Source organism: Mercenaria mercenaria, chromosome 9 (assembly GCF_021730395.1).
Source record: "Mercenaria mercenaria strain notata chromosome 9, MADL_Memer_1, whole genome shotgun sequence".
NCBI classification, from domain to species: domain Eukaryota; kingdom Metazoa; phylum Mollusca; class Bivalvia; order Venerida; family Veneridae; genus Mercenaria; species Mercenaria mercenaria.
The window spans coordinates 48,657,825-48,675,424 of record NC_069369.1 but is presented as its reverse complement, the minus strand read 5'-3'; the positions used below and the strand labels follow the sequence as shown (position 1 = coordinate 48,675,424).

Here is a 17,600-nt window from a genome sequence, read left to right as displayed (position 1 = left end):
ATTACTTGGCTTAAATGTTTCCCATGATGAGACGACAAGTCATGCGCAATACCCAGAACCCTAGCTTAAAGGTCAAGGTCACACTTGGAGATCAAAGATCAATAGGATTTTCTTCCTGTCCGGTCTATAACTTTGTCATACAAAACAGGATTTGAATATCAGTTGGCACATATATTCCCCTGGATGAGACAACCTGCCATGCGCAAAACCCGAGCCCTTAGCTGAAAGGTCAAGGTCACATTTGGAAGTCAAAGGTTTAAACGGCTTTTTCTTGTCCAGTCTGTAACTCAACAATCTTTAAAGGGATTTTACTATTACTTGGCAAAAATGTTCACCACCATAAGACGGAATGTCAAGCGCAAGAACCAGGTCCCTAGGTCTAAGGTCAAGGTCAATATGAGGCCAGGGGTCAGAAAAAAGAATGACTTTGTCCGGGACATTTCTTCTTCATGCATGGAGGGATTTTGATGTAACTTGGCACAAATGTTCACCATCATGAGACGGATTGTCATGCGCAGGAACCAGGTCCCTAAGTCTAAGGTCAAGGTCACACTTAGAGGTCAAAGGTCAAATTCAAGAATGACTTTGTCCGGAGCATTTCTTCATGCATGGAGGGATTTTGATGTAACTTGGCATAAATATTCACCACCATGAGGCATCCTTGTTTTTAGAACTACTCTCCTTTGTTGTGTTACTATAAATAGCTTATACTGTAACTTTCTTATTACTGGCCGTAGGGAAAAATCGAGACCACTTTTCTGTGGTACAACATGCTTGTTACATCCAATTTTATGTGTATTTTGACCTATCTCAACCTGGTACTGAGTTTTATGTGGACCTACATTATATAATTTTTTTTGATTGGTGTTTTTTTTTGTTTTTTTTTTTAGGATTTACTTCCCTGTGTTGTTACTGTAAATAACAGTAGAGAAAATTAGGTGCCTTCCAGTAGGGGACTTTGTACTGGATGGCAATACTTCATTCACTTGTTTACACTGTCCCGTGACTTTGGAATATAGTTGGGGTAAGAGTGAGGTTGGGTGCACACCATAAACCGGTTTAAGCTCCCCAGTGGTGTTTTTGCCACTGACCGTTCCAAGGCGGTGCCCCACTTTGTTCCTTTTTTGTTCGTTTTGTCCTCGTGTGTTTGCTTTGTATGTGAGTGTGTGTTGGCAGTGTGCTCATCTGCATGCTGTGAGTTTCGTTTTGGGGAGACTGTGTTTTTGGAACGTTGCATTCCTTGTTTGATATTTATCCTTGTTTTTATACAGTATATTTAAAAATAATATTAAAATATTTATTTGCGTATATTTATGATTTCTGTGAACTACAGATTCAGTTTAATGCTATTTTAAATTGTCTTTTACCCTGCATTTATAGTTTCTTTTTCGGATGCCTGTATGTACCAATATCTATATATAGATTCAATTTGAGCAGCGTCAAGCAAAAGCGGATGTACAACCTGGACCCGGGATTACAACCGATACTTTATACACTCAGACTTCAATACTTACTCCCAGAATTGAGTTGAGGCTGAGTTTGCAATAGGCAACACTCAGCATTTTGAACTCTGACCTCAGGAACTCGAGTATTCCTGCAAGGGAACAGATCTGTTCGCTTAGAGGAAGTTGTTCTTTCTTGTTGTCGAATAGGGGTATACTCGTTTGGCCCATTCTTATCTTCTGAACATGTGTGCCATGTCAAACACCGCTTACTATTAAAACCTGTTTTAATCGGTTGTGTGGACTTCGCTTCACAGCGCAGTGCGTTGTTTTAAACAGTTTCCATCGTCAATATATTATTCTTTTTAAAAGATTTATCACAAATTCTGAACATCATATTTTACTCACATCTTTGCAATATTATAATGTTTACAGCTGATATTTTTAACACTTTTATATGTATATACATTTTTACGTAAATGTTTTAAGAGATGCTTTTACAATTTACGTTTTCAATACAGCTTCTCTACGATATGTGACCTTTTTGTGTCGATTCGCCGTAAAACCAAACTCACCCACTCACTACATGCTAATCGTTTCTGGAAAAAGTAGGTTTCGCAGTGTGCGTTGAATTGTTAAAATTAGCAGTTGGATTCTGCTGATTTACAGGACTATATGAGTAGTGCGATTTCCACATTCTTGTCAATATCGGATGTACTAACTTTTATCAATTGATGTATGTCAGTATTTTTACATATTTTATTACCTTATTTACACGAATTGGTCTATTTATATTATGTTTTGTGTAACAACTACTTTTAATATACAATAGTTACAATAAGTACAATGTCCCTAGCACCGGAAGTCGTGTTATTTTGGGGAACTGAAAACCTCTTCCCTACCATACACCAGGATATGAGTAAAACTTGCCTTTCCATTTGATTTGTCTCCTGAATTAGTAATTATAACTAGGGCGTCTATAACGTGACGCGTTGTTACGTCTTAGCAGGGTTGGTCTATCGTAATAATCACGTGAACAATATTTTTGTGATTCAGTGGTCCAAGGGACGATACTAAAGAAACAACATTTTCACTCATGGCTGAGTTTGTCCCCCTTATCATCTGTGTAAATCGGTTTTCTAACTTTTAATAAAAACTGATCCTTTTAAGGCAGCATATTCGACAGCGGTACGTATTGCTTTGTACAAAATGAGTGTGTCAAACTTCGACATTGTTTTTTTTTCAATTCAAAAATTACAAAAGCCGTGCTAATATTAGTCTATAATACAAGACTTAAGGACAGTACTAGGGAATAAAGACTTTTGACTCTTATCCTTAATCTGAATAAGATTCTACCTTACTGTGAATTCACGACAGTCTCATTCCTTTTCTTGTGTACTAAATGGGTGTGCATGTGTGTTCGGGTATAACGTCGTTTTCAACAATTTTTCAGTCATAAACGACGGTGTCTACTTATAGCAGTGAGCACAACCACCCTCACTGGAACATCACGCCGTAGACACGTGACATGATACCCCACCCAGTCACATTATACCGACACCGGGCTGACCAGTCCTAGTACTGTCCTCTTAATGCTGAGTGCCAAGCGAGAAAGCTACTAGTACTATTTTACGTCTTCCATGGGCCTGGGATCGAACTCACGACATCCCGCACTCTAAGCGGGCGCTCTACCACTAGGCGACCGAGGCGGTACACTAAATCTTAGCTAAGACACGTTTGATTTACAAAATCGCTCCGATTTGCCTCATTTTATGAGGGGCACTACTTGTATGATGGAAAGTTTCACATTTTGACAAAAAAAACAACACTTTCTCACTCAGTCAGAAAGAGTTGTGGCCCTTGACTTTGTCAAAAATATGCATATAAAGGTACAAAATTTCTGTTGCACGTATCTTAAAATATATTTTACCTAGGGTAATGAAAATATAGGAATATTATTCAACATGTGAAGTTGTGCACCAAGGGTTTTGTTTGGGAATCCGGTCGGTCAGATCAGAGTTATGGCCCTTGATTTAATAAAAAATATATACAAAGGGCATACAAGTTTGTACTGCATGCATCTCAAAAAGTATTTGATTTGTAGTCATAAAACATTAAGAGCTGTGGTCCTTAAAATGAATGTGTTTTTCGACTGAATTATATAAATCCGTTTATCACATGTTTGACGTCGCGGGAGTGTAATACAGCCATTACTTAAATATGATAATACACTATAATATAGTGTAATAAAGCTTTGACGTCGACGTCGTTTACAGTATAGGAGACGTTGGTCAAATTGACTTGTTTACATAGTAAAAGAAAGTAGATTTTTTTTATGTTTCGACAGGAAAAGCTAACATGTGATAAAAAGAATATAACATTTGTGACTTTCCACATTAAATTTATTAAACTCGTTGAATAAAATTGATAAAATGCTCGGCAGAGCCTCGCATTTTATTATTTTATCAGCAGAGCCTCGAATTATATTTTATTCAACTCGTTTAATAAATTCAATATGAAAAGGCACTCATGTAATATCCTCTACACTGTATTTATAAACATCTAAAATAAGTAAGTCCGATCTTATGTAATACCTTAATGTTATAGTTTCTCTTCCAAAAGTTTAGTTACTAAATAGAAATCTTTTGTCAGTTTCATATAAAGTTTATAATAAAATTGTCAGTCCTCTTACTAGGGACGTTAAAAATGTACCGATACAGTCCAAATGGCACGAGGAAATATGAGCCGTGCCATGGGAAAACCAACATATTGGGTGTGCGACCAGCATGGATCCAGACCAGCCTGCGCATCCGCGCAGTCTGGTCAGGCTCCATGCTGTTCCCTTTTAAAACCTATTGGAACTGGAGAAACTGTTAGCGAACAGCATGGATCCTGACCAGACTGCGCGGATGCGCAGGCTGGTCTGGATCCATGCTGGTCGCACACCCACTATGTTGGTTTTCCCATGGCACGGCTCATATATATTTCCCATTAAAGAATCAATGGGTGACTAATGATATCGTCAACATCTGGTAAATACATTCGCCTACATCAAAGAATAAGATCTGCATAAGGTGATCAATCAGTGTGGATACAAAACATGTTACTCATAATTTATCGACTTTGATTGTTACATGTGGAGGCAAAGTTCTACATGAGCTAACCATGAATATTTCGTATTGAGGATTTGCAACTTCTGCAAACATGTAAATGATTGGATGTAACTTTTTGTTCTGGATACTCACTGTATACTACGCGTAGTATTTCTTCTATTCTAATTCGTTAACTCTAGTTTTCTAACTCATTTTAAAGACCCACATTATTAAAATGTGCTCCGCAATCGAACTGAAGTGAAGTTGGGACATCAAATGAAGATCAAATATTTTCTAAGATATCTGGAATTAAAATAATCTACAAATGAGCCATGTCATGAGAAAACCAACATAGTGGGTTTGCGACCAGCATGGATCCAGACCAACCTGCGCATCCGCGCAGTCTGGTCAGGATCCATGCTGTTCGCTAACAGTTTCTTTAATTGCAATAGGCTTTGATAGCGGACAGCATGGATCCTGACCAGTCTGCGCGGATGCGCAGGTTGGTCTGGATCCATGCTGGTTTTCTCATGGCACGGCTCAAATAAGCTTCACCTGATAAGAACCTTATGAAAATAATTACAGATGAGCAGCACTTCAAGCTAGATACGTACGCATTAGAGAAACTATTAAATAACTCATAGAAATGGCTGAAGAAGAAGATATTATAACAGATCATGAGGATGACGAGGAGGATATGCAACGACAGCGCATGCGCGAATTTAATGAAATGGTCCACATATTATTTACAAAACCAGAAAGACTTATACTTTACAAGATTTTAAAAGATTATCAGAGGCGTCGAGATGTCGCGCGACTGGTTGTGGGCCTAGACTTAATCCTTAGAACGTATACAAAATTAGAATTATTGAAGTATGTGAGGTATTTTGTATGGCAAAGGCATCTTGACGAATTTGATAGACTTACTCAGTTTCAAATGAAATTTCGCCGTCGGCGTCGTCAACACAGGAAAGCTCATTTACTACAAATACCAGGTTAGTGTGCAAATCTTTGAAGCAAGTAACGTGCACTTGAAAGGAAATAACATAGGGACTTTTTACTACAATGTGGATGTATACTTTTACACTATGTAACAGTCCTTTATTTTTTTTTTGTAACTCGTCTATCAAACATGCCGAAAAACGCCTGCTTTCTCAGCCGAATGTACAAGTTGAGTCGAGCGAGCTTTTAAGATATACACTTATTTTGTAAATACCGCATATATTATGTGCGTTACACTTGTTGGACACCATAAGAACTTTTTTTTACATTTTCTCCAAAGCTGTACACCTTCACACAAAATAATGATAAATGGAAATAATTTAGATGCATTATAACATACAGCTCGTTTAAATGGGTCAACCGTGTTGTTGCACTTATAAACTAGACTGGCCCGGTTTATAGGTGGTTGGACAGGGCTACAGATATGTATTGTATTTTGCCATCGAAATATTTCTATAGATGCTTCTTCCCCTTCCGTTTGGATCCGTCCATGTTTACAAACACGTTTGTTTATTTCATGGACTTCATCTGTGTTTTAACAAGTAAATAATAACCACGTCAATTCGTCAATAATCAGCCCTATAATACGTAAACTTGTATTGATCAAATATCCCCGCGTAAGACACAGAGCGCATCAATTATTCAGCGTAATTAAGAAGTCAATAGGATTCTTCCCACCCGTAATTACACAAAACAAATGCAGCTATTGTTCTGCGCTTTTGTTTTTGGTATAGTGATGCTAACATATTTTTGAGTTTTGAGATAACGGAATGAAAGTACAAAAGAAACCTTCAACCTTAGGTAAGAATATTGTATTTACTTTGATTCTTTTGTTTAAATGGATGGTTGCTGTTTTAATAATTAGTCAGCTAACTTACCTCACAAATACCTGTAATCCCCATTTTTTTTTCAAATTAATACCTATATTTGTAGAAAATATGTTAGACGTATCTAAAAACTTCATAAAATCTGAGCTTTTTTAAGCATGAGTAAATCCCGAGTATGGGTAAAATAAGAAATTGAAACCATAGAAAATGAGCATGACAAAATCTTTGCCAAATCTTTCTTTGCAAAGGAATGAACAAGGTTATTATTATATTACTGAAACGCGTTTCATTTTCTTTCATACACGTGTATGTGTATCTTACATTAGAATTGATAACAGCAGTTTTATGGAATTGACGTTACTGGTTGGGTTGCTTCCGTCAGTGAATGTCGGTAAAGACGAGAATATGTTTAGGCGATTTCAGAATGTATAATACGTTTTTTCATCTTCGGATTTGGAAGTGTACTTCCTATAATTTACCTCTCAGTTATTATATTATGAAACGTCTCTAAAATATGTTTTATTACAAACTTGAAAGCAGCCACCCCAGACAGCTGTGGCGTTCCATAAGTAAGGTAAAGTGTAATGCTGTCATCTCATATCAAGTAAACTAAACGAAAGTCGAGACGCTTTGACGAGCGCAGTAGATCGAAATGAAACGACAGCTGGTTGAAACAAGAGTAAAAATCCATAGAACTATTTAACTCTTTATTTCCGAACTGAATATATCACAACATAATTTGACTTGCACATTGTGTTACTTGATAAATATCATTTGCATAACCAACAACATGTTGTATATGAATAGGTTGATACAAAAAGCTTGAAAACAATATCAAGGGTGTTGTCAATGAACCAGTCAGACGGATCTAGAGGCGCTGAGATGCACACTCTTTAAAGTCTGCCAGGCAACTATTTTGCTTGGTTTTAAGCTTAGTAGCCAAGATATTTTGGAAAAGCTTTTATTTCGCTTGAAATAAATATTATGTTATGTTATGTTATGTTATGTTATGTTAATATGTTATGTTATGTTATGTTATGTTATGTTATGTTATGTTATGTTATGTTACGTTATGTTATGTTATGTTCTGTACATGTATTTGTAATTCATTTACTATCTCGCGTATGTAATATATATTTGTAATTTACAAAAACAAGACAATAAAAGAGCTGAAAGGCAAAATACCTTTGCTATATACCAGCCTTGAAAGCGTTCGCGAGAGTTTCTGTATATGAGATGGGCAAAATTTTTCCCAATAACAGAATTTCTTCAAACTTTGGATATTGAAGGACAATCATTTAAGAAACAAAAATATGCAATAAAAGTCATAGGTCCCCAGTATTGAAAAAGAGTTATCTGCCCTTGAACGTATATCTGAACGTTCAACCTAGGATATACACCCGATTAATCTTTAATAAGTGGAAGAATGGTATCTCTGTGTCGGAGAAAGGGTTTATTGATTTTCATAGGAATTGTGGAGAAACATTTCAATTTGTTTCAGAAACTTCTATAAACTTACTTTAGACAGTAGGTTCCTCATCGAACAACCCACTAAACTCATGCTGTTAGAAAGCATAAAAATAGTTTCTAAAATTTCCTATTCAACGTCTTTCATAATAAGTTTTAATTATATTTTTCCGCGATGGGAAAATAAATAATTAAAAGAAACGGAAGGGACTCATAATTTTACCATAATATAACCTTGCTATTCATCTTGTAAAGTAGTGAGGGCTGACTTCTGAGAGAATGTCTTCGTATCCTTTCAGTCATTATATACAGGAACTGAAACTGTGGTTTTAATATACATGTACATAAATGTATTAACCATTCTATACTTACTACACGTTTTAGGCTGCAGATCTAGATTCGTCCAAAGTCGGGTTAAATTTAAATGCTGCGAATCTTTTACTTTGATCCGACTGGCGTATTAGATCCAGAGTTATGTGCCGCTGAATTATCAAAAATATGTTTGTAGATCTAGCCATAGCATATTTCTTTCTTTCTAATGAATTACTGGCTCTGACACTTCATATAATACCACAGTCACACAAACGGCGCGAATAGCTACGTTTAGCCACGGATAGAAACGTAGTAATCCGGATCGATCCGTACCTGAACCGTACCTTAAAGTAGTAATCCGTATCAGTCCGTACCAATCCGTACGGCTTAGGTACGGATTACTACGTTTCTATCCGTGGCTAGACCTAGCTATCCGCGCCGTATGTGTGACTGGGGTGTTAAGCAGTGAAAAAGAAAGAAGTTTGCACTAAGACATCTTTCGCTTTCAGCCCTCTTCATAAAGTTGAAACTGTTTCAGATCACAGATCGATAGCCAGTACGAGCACTAACGCAAGCGGAAGAGGTATTAAAGATGTAAGGGTCTTTACAGTCCATAGAGAAAAGGAGGAACCCAGTCTTGGGTTTTGTGTCCGTGGAGGTTCGGAACATGGCCTCGGGATCTACGTCAGTGAAATAGAGGAAGATAGTGCAGCTGGTAACATTTACATCTATCTATATCTTTATTCGGATGGCATATATATTGTAGCACCAATATAGATCTATCTTTACACAAAAAAAAACCAAACTTCTGTCATACACATAATGCTGTTGGTTAATCTTTATATAAACAATACCAAGCTAATGATGCATTTTTTATTTTTGTAGAAGGAAGCTATTGGTATATATCTGTATAGACAGCAGCAGTCTATTATCGCATCTATCAAAGTATAAGCCATTGCTATATCACTAAGCTATATCTTTATGCAGTGTACCTATATATTCAAAGCTCCATACTACAATCGCTACTGTTTGCCGTATTCACCCACTAAGGGTCTATCACATTTTAATAAAGATACCTGGGGTTAATTTTAGACACAGACAGTTTGTGGTCAGGGCCCACCTCCTCCACCCCTTGCAAACTATCAGCTAGTTTTTTGTCATATTTAAATGACCCGAGCGTAGATAAAATATTAGACCATGTTTTGTTACAATTTAAGTATGTTTAAAGATACCCATCAGCTAACTGTCACTAAAATATTTAATTTTAGATAGATCTAAATACTTCAAAATTAAAAACTCCTCATCAGATGCATTTAAGTTGACTAAATATATAAACAAATTGTGTGTGCGTGCGTGCGTGCGTGCGTGTGTGTAGAGCTACATTTATTATTACATGTCATGCAATAACAATCGATTGTTTAAAAAACTTCTAGTTTTTTAGTGGTAGTACACATTTATACTGTGTTCAGATATACATGAATACAACGTGTACTTATTTAACATAATGCATGGTACTGTTAATACACATAAACTTGTTAATCATATGAGCCGCGCCATGAGGAAACCAACATAGTGGCTGTGCGACCAGCATGGATCCATGCATCCGCGCAGTCTGGTCAGGATCCATGCTGTTCGCTTTCAAAGCCTACTGCACTTAGAGAAACCGTTAGCGAACAGCATGGATCCTGACCAGACTGCGCGGATGCGCAGGCTGGTCTGGATCCATGCTGGTCGCAAAGCCACTATGTTGGTTTTCTCATGGCGCGGCTCATATGTGCTTATCCATATGATCTCATCTTGTAATCTTGTAAAAATTCATTTGTAAATACTAAATATGGTCTATGGTCACCTATGAGCAGTTTGTTTTACAAAGGTTAGAGAATGATACTAATATTTGGAAGTGGGATGGGGACTGACCCCTAAGTGTCTGTGTGTTTTTGGACGCTTTACGGGGCTGTCAATATAAATAGTTGTCGATTTGTGTTCATTAGTTAGTACGTCCAGCCGTATCAATAAGACATCGATACCTTATAAAGATGTGTATATATTCAAAGTTGTCCACGACCAACAATATACCGCCTCGCTAGCCTAGTGGTAGAGCGTCCGCTTCGAGTGCGGGAGGTCGTGGGTTCGATCCCCGGCCGCGTCATACCAAAGACGTAAAAATGGTACTAGTAGCTTCCTCAGCATTAAGAGGATAGTGCTAGGACTGGTCAGCCCGGTGTCAGTATAATGTGACTGGGTGTGGTATCATGCCACGTGTACGGCGTGATATTCCAGTGAGGCAGCACTATAAAGTTGGGCATTGTGCTCACTGCTACAAGTAGACACTGTCGTTTATATGACTGAAAAATTGTTGAAAAAGACGTTAAACCCGAACACACACACACACACACACACGACCAACAACTGAGATAGGATTTATTCACACGGTATTTTGGTTGATTTATTTGGGAAAAAAAATTGATTTAAAATGGAATTGACTATACATAAATTCACCTACCTGAAACATTTTTGTTATAGCTCTAAATAACTAGGTAACTATTTTATAGAAGTGTCTTTACAGTTTTAGTTTCTTTAATTCTATTACAGCAAAATCTGGACTGGAGACCGGGGATAAAATTCTTGAAGTAAACAACATCAGTCTACGAGGTGTGGCCAGTAGCAGCGCGATCAAGGTTTTAACCGGCTCTAATCGGCTCAAACTTGTCATTCAGCGGACTAAGAAAGTTCCAGAGTGGCGGTTGTCGAGAGAGAAAACGTCATGGTATGTCTTATAATAAGGGGCAAGTATTGGTTCTGACAACGCGATATCTCTTTGGTTACTATCAGTTAAAATCCTCTAGTTTTCATTTAACACATGTACCAACGTATGTAATTACGTAATAAGGCCTTCCAGTAAAAGTCAACTCCATCAGCCCAGAGGGTAAAGTTAAAGTAGATTATTTCCCTTCATCCAGCGGGCAACTGTACACATCTATTAAACAGAAAATAGAAAAGTCAATGTTCGCAACAGAAGCTTTTAAAAGTCAATGTGCAGAATTTAAGGTTTTTAGTTAAAACGAAATGATTTCTGAACAAATTCTATAACCGTAATATAGGTGTCCACAGCCGGTAGGTTCTAGCTGTACAACAACAATTATCTCAAATATGTACAATTTTAAAATTGTACAGTTTTCACCTTTAGACAGTATTCCACTCCCGTATAAATCACAGAGTTTTATTCCAAAAGATTTCCCTCCAAAATGGATCTCATGCAGGATATAGATGGAATTATTGTAACTGTGTGTGTAATTGTGATTATGTCTGCAAATAACCTGCAGCTTAGAGATTTACGAGGTAGACAATGGGTTCGTCCTTGAATTGCACGTAGGGGACAATACGGGGCGCATGGTAAAATTCAATTAACTTTTCAGTGTCATCCTTTTTCCATTGTGCATTGGAAGCCATTTTGTTTCAGATTTGTGTTTATATTTTAGACAATTATTTCTGGAATTTCATTCACTTGCCTCATAATCAGCTAATATTTAAATTTGTTGCTTGTCAACGTGGGTGGTACGTAAGACAAAGCTTACGAAATAGAACATGTAAAAAAGCCCTCTACAGACGGTAGGTTTTTGTTGTACAACACTAATTATCTGAGAGGTGTACAATTTTGAATTTGTACATTTTTCACATACAGACAGTATTCCATTCTCATAAAAATCACAGAGATTTACCTAGTAAACATAGTGCATCAGGTACTGAAAAAAATGTAACTATTAATAATAAAAATAATATTCACCTTTTTATGTTCCATAAATTTGATTACGTATGACACATATGAGTCACGCCATGAGAAAACCAACATAGTGGCTTTGCGACCAGCATGGATGCAGACAAGCCTGTGCATCCGTGCAGTCTGGTCATGATCAATGATGTTTGCTTTCAAACTCTTATTACAATTAGAGAAACCGTTAGGGAACAGCATGGACCAGACTTGGAAACGCACTATGTTGGTTTTCTCATGGCGCAGCTCAAGTCATTTAACTTTTCAGTGTCATCCTTTTTCTATTATGCATTAGAAGCCATTTTATATTAAGATTTGTGTTTATTTTTTGGGCAATTGTTTCTGGAATTTCATTCACTTGCCTCTTATCAACTAATTATTTACCAATTTGTTGCTTGTCAACGTGGGTGGTACGTAAGGCAAAACTTACGAAATAGAACATGTCCTAATCTGTAAGTCAAGACTTAAGATTTACGAAATCAAGGAATAGCAACGTACACACGGTAATATTTAGCTGTACATCTTGAATTTAATTGGTGTTGTACAACAAAAACTTACCGTCTGTAATAAGTCGAGACTTAAGATTTACAAAATCAAGGCATAGCATCGTACACATGATTAATTTGGCTGCACATCTTGCATTTAATTGGTGTTGTACAACTAAATCCTACCGTCTGTTTTTGTTTCGTTTTTGTTTTCTCTATAAGCCCTCTACAGACGGTAGGTTTTTGTTGTACAACACCAATTAAATTTAAGATGTACAGCCAAATATTATCGTGTGTATGATGCTATTCCTTGATTTCGTAAATCCTAAGTCTTGACTTACAGATTAGAACATGTTCTATTTCGTAAGTTTTACCTTACGTACCACCCACGTTGACAAGCAACAAATTGGTAAATAATTAGTTGATAAGAGGCAAGTGAATGAAATTCCAGAAACAATTGCCCAAAAAATAAACACAAATCTGAATATAAAATGGCTTCTAATGCATAAAAGAAAAAGGATGACACTGAAAAGTTAAATGATTTGAGCCGCGCCATGAGAAAACCAACATAATGCGTTTCCGACCAGCATCCGCGCAGTCTGGTCCATGCTGTTCGCTAACGGTTTCTCTAATTGCAATAGACTTTGAAATCAAACATCATTGATCCTGACTAGACTGCGCGGATGCACAGGCTGGTCTGCATCCGATGCTGGTCGCAAAGCCACTATGTTGGTTTTCTCATGGCGTGGCTTATTTGTGTCATGCGTAATCAAATTCATGGGGCATAAAAAGGTAAATATCATTTTTATTATGAATGGTTACATTCTTTTCAGTACCTGATGCACTATATGTTTGCTAGGTAAATCTCTGTGATTTATACTAGAATGGAATACTGCCTGTATGTGAAAAATGTACAATTTCAAAATTGTACATCTTTGAGATAATTAGTGTTGTACAACAAAAACCTACCGTCTGTAGAGGGCTTATGTAACACTATACCTCGAGGATGATGTATTACTTCTGATATGTACAAGTGATGGGGTTACGACCTGGATTTTGGTCGCTTGAAACTATGCACAATTTGTCATGAATCCTGATCCTGTTATATAAGGATCAACAAGAGTCAACTCCATCAGTCATTAGAGTAAAGTCAAACTAGATTATCTCTCTTACTCCTGCCTGTGTTTAATTTATCATTGAATAGCTCTCTCTCTTGTCGTTTAAGGTATGATATTCATGACAAGAAGCTTATATCAGGAGAATTTGAAGAATGTGGTATAAGTCACAGTATTCGAGGCTTGGACGTGGAAGTTCCTGAAAGAAGAATCAATCTTAAGTTTGGGAAGGCCAATCGAGGTCTGGGCTTCAACATCAGAGGTGGAAGAGAGTATGGCCTTGGTATATATGTATCAAAGTAGGCGAAATGATATATTGCGTAACTTTATAAGTGGCCCGTTACTAAGAGTGAGATCCCTATTAAAATGTGTCTTTGATTATTTTTGTTAAGAATTTTGAAATTACCTACCTTTAATATGAAAACAGTGGAGTGTTCCTTTCAATTTGAATCTAATTTTAAATTTTACAATTGCATATGACATACATTGGCACTATGCAACAATATAAACAAAAAGACAAGTTTCAAAACAGCCTTCAGATGCCAAATTCATTTATTTACGATCTGTCTTTGATGCACAAGTAGGATAGACATTGGAAAATAAACATGAACAGAATATATAGTCGTCAGTGAAAATCCTTGATGATATAGTATTTCTTATATTTTCATCGTTCCTTCGACAAAGTATGTTTACAACAATTTTATACTTAATTAGCTAAAATAACTGGTATATTGGTTGGGAAATTAGACTTTAAAAATACTGCCAGTGAAAATCTTGCGTATGAAGCACTCAGTAAACATCAGTAAGTGTAAATGATATTGAAGTGCATGAACTGATCCCTTTGGCAAGTATCATATCGAGACAATCGCAAACTCATGAATCTAACTTATTAGACCTAAAAGAAAATATAAGATTTTTCTGGGGAACTGTTGTTCAAAACTATTGTTTACCTTTTAAGTATGCCGTTGCATTAAAGTAGAATGAAACAAAATGAAAAACAAAATGTAAAACCGTATTTTTACTTTGTTGAAGAGTTGACCGTGAAGGCTTGGCTGACAAAAACGGGGTTCGAATAGGAGACCAAATTATTGATGTGAATGGAATTCCTTTTGAAAACATTACTCATGCTCACGCTGTGGAAGTGCTGAAAGGAAAGAAACATCTAATTCTAACGTTACGGGTGTGTAATTTTTCGTTATCTTAGAAACTCAATGATAATATTAGGGAAAACAACCGTTAATTTAACACACCTTTCTATCTATAATATAAAACTATGCTATAACGACGAAAAGGTACAAGCGGAGTCTCTGGAAACAAAACCGTTCAAAGACTTGTTATAGGCATATACTTCAATATGCAAGTGAATTCACGTCTGAAATAAAAGTTTATTAACTTAACTTCCCTTTGCCTAGACGGCCCTTCTGCTTTGATGACTTCCGCTTAAGCCGGTAGCAGTGGATGTCGCATATTTCATTACCTCTCATGAACAGACTCAATCAAACCAGAGTCTGCTATTAATTTGTTTTGATTCGTTTTAAGCCAAATATGGAGAGCAGTCTACGTATCGCATAGTCGCGAGTTCAATCCCCGAGCGTGGCGTACTGTTTTCGTGACGATTTGATAAAAGACAAGGTGAATTATTCGTCTTCAACCTCTGATTTATGTGGAGAAGTTGGTAGTTACTTGCGACGAAGAAACTAGTACTGGTCCAGAATCCAGCACTGGTTAGGTTAACTGCCTACTGTAACACAACGCCTCGCCCACTGATCGAACTCACAACCACACAGACCGTAGTCTGCACTCTCCTATTTAGCTAATTGGGCGGACATTCGTACTCTATCTCTAATTCATGTGGGGAATTTAAAAAGTTACTTGCGGAGAACAGGTTTGTACTGACCCAGAATCCAAAAACACTGGTTAGGTTGACTGCCTGTCATTACAAAACAGAAATATTGTTGAAAAACGACGCGAAATCCAAAACAGTGAAATTTCTTATAGATTTTATTAACTATGAAAACAGCAGACTTAAAGTGTCGCTCGGCGCCTTTGAAAAATCCCCTTGTACTTGGACTCATTGTTGTTATATTTTCTGATCCAGAGATTACATTCCGTTTTACTGTTATAGAATTCCACTTTAGCGGCTGCAAAGGGACGTGAGAGGTGTTGAACATTTCATTACCTCTCATGAAGAACACAATAAAACGGAGTCTGTTATTGTTTTGCTTGACTGCGTTATTTGCTTCCAAAAGATCTTTTTATAGATTTTACTGAAAATATGTATGTTTTAATTTATTGCAATATTATGAGATAAATTATTCTTTTTAATTGTTAAGTAAAATTACATGATCATCTGTAAAGTTAGCGTAGAACGTGAAATAATTATACCAGAATTTATTATTTTATGCAGGATGTGGGTCGTTTTCCTGTTTACAAAGAATTGTATGCTGAGTACACATGGAGTGACGGACATATAAAACCAGGTGTGTTTCTTAAAGAATTCCGTTACTAATTAAAAAAATAAACATTAAAAGTATACTTTAGAAAAAGAGCAAATTGTTTATGACTACCTTTCGTCTAAACAGAATTTACTTTACATGCCCTTACCTTCAGGTTCAAGCACGATGAGTCTACGAGATATACATGTTGAGCACCATGAGCTTCCAAAAAAGGCTGAAAGTGTTTCTGATCTGTTCTCTGGCAGAAGAAGACCTAGTACACTACACACTGAGATATTTCTTCCCGGTGAAAGACAGCTTCACCCGGAAGGTACTAGTAGTGCTAACGACGATATTGTACATAATATGAACACTGAAGATGATACCGATAGTCTTATCGATCTTGACCAATGGGCACAAGATATTCAAGACACTGGAAATGAAAACCGTGCATATGTTCATGACGAAGACGTTAAAGATAACTCTCTTCAGAACAAGTATGTGAAAAGTCATTTAGTTAAAAGAGGGACTGTTTTAACTAAGCATGACATTACCGTTAAAGAAGCTAATATAGAAGACATAGATGGAGATTACGACAGTCCAGACATGATGTATGCCAAGATTAACAAACATACTGAAAGATACGCATCCACAAGCAATTTAAGTGCATCTATTCATAAAGAAGATGAAACAAAAAATACAGAAAGTATGATGCCAAGAACATTGCATGAGGATTCATCTTCCGAAAGATCATTCAGAGCTACAGAAAACAGACAAACATCATCTAATGAAGATCTTCATTCTTTAGCACCTAGTGTGGATGGAGCACTTTACTCTACAGTGAGGAGACTAAGTGGTGGTTCATTTAAAAACCTGACTGGTTCATCTTTAAGTATCTTTGATGCTAACCAAAGTACCAAAGACAGTGAAGTTAGTAAAAACTTTGACAATCTTGAATTCACAGTGCATTCAGAGGATAAATTACACAAGAAACGTAAAAGTGTAACTTTACCATATGCTGAGAAACAAGATACTGACAGTGACGATGAGCATGGTGCAGACTCGTACGACTTGATCAATCCATATTCAATTCAAACAAGAAGCTTTAAAGGGCCTGACACATCTGACCACATTGGTCATACTTCAACGAGAAATGAGGACGACGGGTTAGACATGGGGGCATTGGAAGATAGGCTTCAAGAGCTTGAAGAAAGACAAACAAATATTGGCTTACAAGAATTGAATGCTTTAAACGGAAACGCGCAAGGTATATAAAATATTTGTCCTATTTTAAACGGTCTTCACGGGTAGGTGTATACTTGAATTATGATGAAAGATTTAACCATATCCATCAATATTTTGGAGTCTTGCAGAGATGTCTGATTGCAGTAATTCAATTTTATTACCTTATGCGATACACTAAGCACTATTGGCACAAATACAATTATCAGGCGTTCCAGATACCACAAAGAAACATTATTGTACATTGTAATTAATAGTCTAAATGTTGGATAATATCTTGCTTAATGTTTCATATTGATAGAGTTACACGCCTTAAAAGTGAGTCTCCCTCAAAACAAAACAAAAATCGGAAAATATAAAACTATTTTCTGAAAAATTTCAGCTTTCGTATGCATCCAGTGGATGTTGCTGA

General features: G+C 36.6%; 1 protein-coding gene across 7 annotated transcripts in view; it reads left to right on the top strand.

Annotated features, from left to right (window-relative positions):
• Positions 1-4,510: 4,510 nt before the first annotated feature.
• LOC123547069 (uncharacterized) overlaps positions 4,511-17,600 on the top strand; it is a 29,006-nt gene continuing 15,916 nt past the window's right edge. For 2 of the 7 annotated variants that reach the window (XM_045333843.2, XM_053551356.1), the window contains exons 1-8: positions 4,551-4,888; positions 5,120-5,529; positions 8,681-8,857; positions 10,735-10,909; positions 13,622-13,810; positions 14,544-14,691; positions 15,919-15,991; positions 16,122-17,213. In XM_045333843.2, coding sequence (XP_045189778.2) covers positions 5,181-5,529; positions 8,681-8,857; positions 10,735-10,909; positions 13,622-13,810; positions 14,544-14,691; positions 15,919-15,991; positions 16,122-17,213 — 2,203 coding nt within the window. In that variant the 5' untranslated portion in view covers positions 4,551-4,888; positions 5,120-5,180. Of the gene's footprint in view, positions 4,889-5,119; positions 5,530-6,181; positions 6,338-8,680; positions 8,858-10,734; positions 10,910-13,621; positions 13,811-14,543; positions 14,692-15,918; positions 15,992-16,121; positions 17,214-17,600 lie in introns of those variants that run through there. The other 5 variants (XM_053551361.1, XM_053551360.1, XM_053551357.1 and 2 more) reach the window with 4 other exon arrangements.